This window comes from Pocillopora damicornis, chromosome 10 (assembly GCF_964200805.1).
Source record: "Pocillopora damicornis chromosome 10, jaPocDami1.2, whole genome shotgun sequence".
Lineage (NCBI taxonomy): Eukaryota > Metazoa > Cnidaria > Anthozoa > Scleractinia > Pocilloporidae > Pocillopora > Pocillopora damicornis.
The window spans coordinates 21,132,862-21,140,857 of record NC_142679.1 but is presented as its reverse complement, the minus strand read 5'-3'; the positions used below and the strand labels follow the sequence as shown (position 1 = coordinate 21,140,857).

General features: G+C 37.7%; 1 protein-coding gene and 1 long non-coding RNA gene across 2 annotated transcripts; one reads left to right on the top strand and one right to left on the bottom strand.

Moving 5' to 3' along the window:
* Positions 1 to 597: 597 nt before the first annotated feature.
* Positions 598 to 2,487, top strand: LOC113666677 (histamine H2 receptor). The gene has a single exon (XM_027182468.2). It carries the CDS (start codon positions 998 to 1,000, stop codon positions 1,907 to 1,909), a length of 912 nt encoding a protein of 303 aa, XP_027038269.2. The 5' UTR covers positions 598 to 997; the 3' UTR covers positions 1,910 to 2,487.
* A 1,993-nt stretch (positions 2,488 to 4,480) lies between these two features.
* Positions 4,481 to 6,082, bottom strand: LOC149039361 (uncharacterized). Its single transcript, XR_016180588.1, has 2 exons — positions 5,624 to 6,082; positions 4,481 to 5,149 (listed from the first exon to the last, which is right to left on the bottom strand). It is a non-coding gene; the product is annotated as an uncharacterized LOC149039361 (long non-coding RNA).
* Positions 6,083 to 7,996: the final 1,914 nt, after the last annotated feature.

Genomic DNA, 7,996 nt, shown 5'->3' with positions numbered 1-7,996 from the left:
AAGGGCAGAAATGGAGATTTTCTAATAATGAAAGATGTCAAGCATTTGGTTGGAGCGTGGGATTAAAAAAAATATCAGTATACGTCTGTATGGGCAGTGTGCTTACTTGTAAGCTACAAGGTTTTTTGATAGATTTAGCAATTCCCTCGCGCCTTACGTATCATAATGCTATTAATGTCGAAAACATCTTTAGTCAAGTAAAACTTTGTTATAATTAACCTCTGATTCTGAAATATACTTCACTTTTTCAAAACTCTCTTATTTTATAGCAAAAACACTTTTCTTTTGTAAATAAACTTGAACAAACGAAAAACGTCATTTCTATATTGAATCTCTAATGAAATGCGTCAGAACGGCGTAATCAGATCTGGCTTTTACGCGTGCTGTAAAATACAAAGCGGACCATTTCGCGAGAAATTTTAAAAAGTATATTAAAGTTATTAATTGACGATCATTTTTTCATTTTCTCATGAATACAGTTAGACTTAATTTATACGGTACTTCGCGAGAGGAACAGCGTTTTGCAATTCTCAGAATATTCATTCTTGCAAAGTCGCAAACATTTGTTCATCGAATTCAAAGAAACTGGTGTCTGCGCGGTAAATAAAACGCCTTCTTTAGTACAATTAGAATAACACACCTCCCTGTCTTCATTGTCGAGATAAATTTATTTCTTTTGGGTTGTAATCCGGAACGCCAAAGTAAAGTAAAACAAAGCTGGCTTAATGTTTACTTTCCTTTCAGTTGAAAGTCAAAGCTTTGAGTCTGATTGGCACGATTGACATCTCCCTTGTTCATGTTGACATAGAAAAACCATCGTTGGGTGTATATAGATTTTTAACTTAACTTCAAATTATCAGTAAAATTGCGACAAGGCTCAATATCAGGCACAATATTTTAATGGGAACATACTGGCAAGCTCCCCAAGCCTCTAAAACTCGAAGTAATATTCTCCGGAAACGCAAGGCGATCAAGCAATTTTACAAACAGTTTTTAAATGGAGGTATTTAATACTTCTTGCTCTAATCAAGATTTTCGTGAGTACCAGTTTATACGCAAATCGCCTCGTCATTGGTACGTGTTCTTGTGCATTGCAAATGTAGTTTTTTCTATTTCTGCGATTGTTGGAAATTCGATAATTTTACTCGCCCTCTTCCAGTGCCGCACGATCTACTCGTCGTCCAAAGCTCTTTTTTACAGCTTAGCTCTGTCTGATTTTGGAGTTGGTATGGTCGCTCAACCGTTACAAGTTGCCACAGGTTTGGGTGCTCTCCATGGTAATCTTGGATTGTTTTGTACAATTCAGCCGTTTTATGCTGCCGTGGCCTACTTCTTCTGTGCCGTGTCTTTTACAACCACGACAGTAATAAGCATTGAAAGATATCTGGCGTTGAGACTCGGAATACGACACAGACTGATTATAACCGTGAAAAAAGTCACTCTGGTTGTAGCACTTCTGTGGATTTGCAGCTCTATCTGGGCGGTCTCCCGAATGTGGAATATCCAAATCAATAAAATCAGTGCCATAATTCTTGGCTTTTCCTGCATTGTCATAACGTCTTCGTGCTATTTTAGAATACATCGAACTCTGAGGGCTCTAAAGACAAGAATAACAAACGAGGCTTCCACAAGGCAACCTCGAAGGACTTTGAACATGATGCTGTACCGTAGATCTGTAAACAGTATGCTAGCAGTTTTCGGTTTTCTTGTAGCATGTTACACTCCTTATCTCTGTGCCATAATCGCGGTAGCATTGTTTGGATATAGCTCCCCAGTTGTGTTATCAACAAACCTAACATCTGTTGTGATTTTTCTTAATTCTTCGATAAATCCTTTCGTCTACTGTTGGCGAATTAGAGAAATTCGTTCTAAAGTGATGTTAATTGTGCGGAAATTGCCTTTACCTTAAACGCCAGCCTTAAAAATAATTTGACAGCCAGAGTAATGATCAATTTTTTGTCCTGGGTGACAGCTTATTCACTTCTCAGTTCTAAAACAGAAAAAGGTAACAACTCTCAATGTATTTATTTGGCAAAGCTGATTTTCCGGTAAATTTCCATACGGGAGAATTCTTCATAATGTTTCAATATTCTCAGCTTAGCAAGGAAAGATTTCTTACACTAGACTCAATGAACGTGTGCTATTATATATTTTTTATCAAATTTCCGGTTAACACTTGTACTGCCTCATTTGTTAATATTATTTTATAGTAGTTAATAGGCAGGCCCCGGTAGCAATTTACGCGGTCGCATGCTGCTTGCGTGGGAATCAAACAGATTGTGAAAAAAAAAACTGACCAAGGTGTATATTTCAATGTTTTAATTTCTAACCGCCGATTGGGTTGTACTGCGTTGGGCAAGGGTTTCCTTTGTGTGTTAAAATTAAAATTAGGTCTCAATTTCTCTGAAAAAAGGATGTAGGCTTAGCTTTCGATCTTAATTACTCTTCTGAAGACATTGGTCCTTAAAACGGACGGATACTACCGGACTGATTGAAAGCCATTTGATTGTTTCGAGAGTTTTCATTTGAGATGTTAATACACGACTTGTTTTAGGCGAAGAGTATTTTGACTGTCTGCTTCTATAAAGATCTAAAGGACATTTCAATTTTCGATTTTTGCCAACCGCTTTTAATACAATGCATGGATAACACTCAACTCGAAAGAACGTTTTAAGGCGAAATTTATATTTTGAGATTTTGCTGCAATGACGGACATTTTGTTCACAATCTTCGCCCTTACCAGCAACTGATACGGAAAAAAAAGACAATAGCACATTTCGTTTTTTTTTTTTTTCAATAAATCTATTATATCGTGCGCTGACTTTGAAAAGACTTCATCTAAGATCTCTCTCTTACGGTAGGCTTTCCATATAAATGACTAATTGAAAGGAAATAATGGAAAATGAGGAGGATGTGCAACTTATATTTCTATTTTCATCGCTTTTTCATCCCGTATCTGCTTTGTGTTGTTTGCTCACAAGTTTTCTGAATGACGTGTTTTTAATTTACCAAATAAAAAGAAAAAAAATGATGTGTAACTTGACATCTCAGCTGCACAAAGCTCTATAACTAGTTGCCATTAAAAGAAAGCATAAAAAACTACCTCCCTCGTCGTCAGTTACCTATTTGTTTAATTAATCAAAGTGCTCTGTGAGCAAACTCGTGAACTGACACATGATTTTTGAGATTATGTTTAATGTTATCTGGTTTAGGGAATTTTGTGGTTGATTGTCATCTAGAGTACGAACAGTAGTTCAGTGTTCGCTAATGTAGCAAAGAAACAAAGTAACGTTGGGACAAGAAGGCATTACAATTGAAATGATCATGCTATTACATTTAACAAGGTGGATGATGTCATGTGTTTTAAACGTCTATCATTTTTGTTTCTGGTTCAAAAGAAAAGGTTGGAAGTAAATGTGGGTGAAAACTGAAATTTACTGTCTTTCGTTGTAAATATTAGAAAATCAAGGCAATACTGTCTTAATGAAAACATTAACGATTCCCTCTTTATCAAATGAGACAAACGGGAACGAGTTTTGAGTGATATAACTAAGCCAAGCCTGCCACCGTCATTTTAGATCTCCGCCTGGGTAGATTTAAGTCACGTGCTAGGCAACGTATAATCAATAACAAGATAGAATTTCATTTCAGGCCTATTTATCAATTTTGTGGTGTGTAACTTTCGCATTTTAGTACGTTGTATATATGTTGAATCTTCAAATTGTCTTGAAACTTACGAGAAAATTGTTCTTTAAAAATTCACTGAAAATCGGTAGCTAAAATTGTTTGTCTAAGTGTTATTTGATTTTCGTGTTGGTGCATGTAAACCCAAAAAACGTTCATTTTCTTTTCACATAGATGTTTAGTAATTATATCAAGTACACCAAAGGTACCATTCGTTTATTCTCAAAAGTCCATTTTCACTTTGTAAAAGCTCTTCCAAATTCGAAACATTCGCCATCTTGAATGGCGCCATCTTGAATGGCGCCATCTTTCCTGTGACGTCACGGGTGGACCCTTCAAAGACTCGTTTTATAATCGCGTCAGGCATGAAGGAGTCTTTTCTACAGCCGTTGTTTGCTGGTCTCGTCATGATTTTTTTACTTACAGTTTACTTCAATATAATCAATTTTTTCGTAATGGTGAAGCGTTGTGCCGTCCAGTTTTGTACTGATTCAAACAAAACTGGGCATACAATGCAAATATTTCTAAATGACGCAAATTTGAAGCGACAATTTGTGAAATTTGTTCAAGTGAAAATAGCCGATTTCGTCGAGCCGTTCGAACGTTCTGTTGTTTGTAGCAGTCATTTTTCTTCCTGGTGCTTTACCGACGATTCAGGCCTCACCAGAAGCAAATTATTCGGAAGACGAAAAAACAACCCATACAGTCGGCAGACGACGAGGATTCGGAAGTGGCTGACCAAACTGAGAAAGAAGTTGAGCTCTTCAAAAGTTAGAGGTCGATTTACATGAGAACGTTTCGTTAATTAAACAACAATAGCTTTATTGGTTCTCTAAAAACATCTTTTTTCTCATCTAATGAAAGATTATGGGGAAGCCAGTTGTTTGGGAGCCAGCGCTGAGCCCGTAAAAGACACTGACATGTCTGAACCTTTGCCTGAATTCGAAACACGTATCAGAGAAAGAGAATTCGTTGATATCAGTGTGTAATAACGTGATCTGGAATTTTGTCGGTTCTATACAAAGAATTCTATACAGGATCCCATAATCAACCCTTATGTTCTATATGAAAATCCATGCCAGCCCCACTTAGTGCTTCCTTTGAGAAACCCTGCAGAGAAACAGCAGAAGAATTTGTGTCGCGGTTTTCACAGCAGTGAAAATACATTCAAAGGTCAGTAGGACAATATTCATCATTTTGAGTACAACTTAAAAGATCCTGATTTCAGCTTGCAAAACTATCTTTTCAATATTTCAAATCGAAGCAAACACAAACAGGGTTGGATAACTGAATTATGAAGGCCACACAAGGAAATGTACATGATACAACTTGTTTATCGATGGAAATGCTTCTGAGATGAAGGATATTGTTTACCGCACAAGATAGCACAGCGACCCTAAAGTGTTTGCCGAGATATCCCCAACACCAACGAACAAGCTATCTGTAGGCAATTTAGCGAAATTTCCTGCCAGGAAAGAAGCGAAAAACAACCAGCTCTAGTACTGTATTATTAAATCAATGGCAAAAACAACTCAAGTAAATCGATCTCAAAATGTAACAAAACAGATGAAACAGAAAATATTTAGCTCAGTCGTTTCCGGTGTGATTATCTGTGCTTTGCTGCTGCCTGTAAGCGTACTTGGCCGTCTCCAGCACCCAGAAATCGAGGCAAATTGACTGAAAACCTGGATGCTCAGTGATACAACTTATCTGGGTTTCAGGCCATTTTGTCACAATTGCCCGATTTCCGTACAACAAACACTTTCATGAGTTGTCTGCATTGGTTGACAAGTTCCACACTCGCACCTTTGATAATTTTATATAAAACACTCTCAGAAGCTCAAGTTTAAAAAAATTCTGTTGCATTCCTTTAGATTGTACCCTCGCTTTATTGCATTTTCATGTTAAATACAAATAGATCGCAAAGTAAATTAAATACCAGTCTGAGTTTCCGAGACGGTCGCATCGCTGTCGACATGTTCTGTACTGTCTTCGTGCGGATCGCTTCGGTGAACCCTACGCGGCTCATATTGTTAAGGACGTGGCCCAGACTCTCCTGAAGATTCTGGATTATCCCCAGCGCTGTCATGTACTAAGCTTAAGGCATTCGAGTCGCTATCTTCTGAAAAAACATCTTCCGAACTACCGCTATTTACACGAACTCCCATACCAGTTCTACTGGGGAATATGTGTTGCGCAATATTTTGGTTCCACCGCTTACGTCACGACTTCTCGCTATTGTTTTTACCGGAAATGGAATTTCAGTTGAAAATGCCGATTTTCTCCTAAAATAAGTCGAATTGGACAAAACTAATTTCAAATTCGTTTTCTACGCCACTTTTTACATAGTATAAGAAAAACATGTATTTTTGGGTTTACATGCCCTTTAACTTGTTATTTAGTCAATCGCCGGCATCTTTTGTTGCTTCACACAGGAAAAACACACGCGACGAAACGTAATGATCAATTTTGTCCTCAATCTCACGCTATAACAGAAAAAGCTTTTGAACATCTGTAAACTCCGAGCGCTTCGCAGTAAGTGATATTTTCAATGAATCTTCGGATTGTTTTCAAGTTCAAGGATTGTAAATTACAATTTTATGAAAAACGAAGGTTGTTGTTATTTCAGTGTGAATCCTTGAATGCTTGCCAGTCGCTGGCGCCGCTTGTTGAAACTAAAACGAAAAAAAAAACTCTTTTAAGATTATCATTGGCTTCTTTTTCACCCCACTACTATTCTTAGCAACAAAGATCGCCATTTCGTCTGTTTATTGCTCGCCAAAAACTATCAAATGTACTCAAAAGCCTAAAATCTAAAAAAAGTTTACAGGAATCGACCAATCGAGCGAGCGAGCGAGCGAGCGAGCGAGCGAGCGAATGCTATTCCCCACATCGTATCTATAACTCGCTCTTGCGCATGCGCGCAATTCACGAGTTAAAAAGGGTTGTGTTGCTATTAATTTCTTAATTATTCGCCGCATTCGCATTCGCCGTTGGGGTGTTTGTTACTCGACGCAAAAATCCGTTCTACGAAAAGAAACGACACTGGAGAACAGTTTGATTGGTTTAGAGTACATGTTTCGAGAGCCGATACTACTATCCATTGGGTTTGTCCACTCAGTGAATGGAACCCTCTCGAAAATGGCTTCTGAAGACTGAAAGCACTCAACACAATTACGCAGGACATTTATTTTAGCTCTAAAAAAAATCGAAAAATCAAGTATTTGGTTATCTAACAAAATTTCATTTAGCCAGGAGTTGTTTCAGCCGAGTAATTGTAATGTTAACGATCGAGAGCATGGCTTCGTGTATACACCCGATTGCAAAAACGTTGACAGCCTAAAATACTTTAGACGATGGGATCCGTTGGCCTTATGGGTGAACGTGTACATGGTAATCACAGTCGTGTGTGATCAATAATGCAAGCTGTCCACCTTTCCTAAAAGAAAAGAACTATCTTATAAAAGATTTGACACGAAAAAAGAGGGAGAAGTAAATCACCGATGATGTGGCTATACCAACACCACACAGAAACTTTTGAGTCCTCATCGTTAATAGTTCACGTTTTGTCAGGTGACTACATTTTGGCAACCGAATGTGTGTTACGCCTACAGTCCTACAACTGACTTAAAATATTGACATAAATCTACCTTATATATGAAAATTAATCCTTCCTTCGATGATATTTTCTAATTTTCACTGCAAGGATTATTGTTCCATAGCTATGATCTATCAAATCAGCAAGGTTCGAGTTGACGTTAGCCATTTTACTTTCAAGATCTAAACATCAATTCTCCTTAATTTTTTCCACTCGTTTCTCATGATTAAAATTTGAGAATTTGGCGTGAAATCAAACAATATTCTATGGTTGATATTCATCTTAGTTCTCACCTCCTTTCTGTTTAAGGATGTTTTGAAATTTGGATGAGAAAATTATTTTTGGTAACTCCAGAGATTAAAGCACCATTGGGAAATTAACTTACTTTAAAGGCGTCTTGATCTCTAATACATGAAGTAGACTGACATCACCGTGAACGGCCCCGAAGCCCGGAGCTCATGCCGATCAGATTGCTTTCAAAAACATCTTCAATTTCTTTATATAAAGGTTTTAGAAATGCGTGACATAGACTGACAACAACGGGATCAGTGATCTTACGTCCATCCAGATTAAGTTTGGTTACTTTACGTGATGGTGTCCGCATTGCTTGACACAGACTGAAAGCACCGGCGTCGGTGATCAGATTATCATTCAGATCAAGTGTGGTGACTTAACATGTTGGTGTCTGTATTGCTAGACATAGGCTGCCAACAC

Excerpts from the sequence above, each read along its gene's own strand:
- LOC113666677 (XM_027182468.2), top strand. The coding sequence starts at position 998 with ATGGAGGTATTTAATACTTCTTGCTCTAATCAAGATTTTCGTGAGTAC.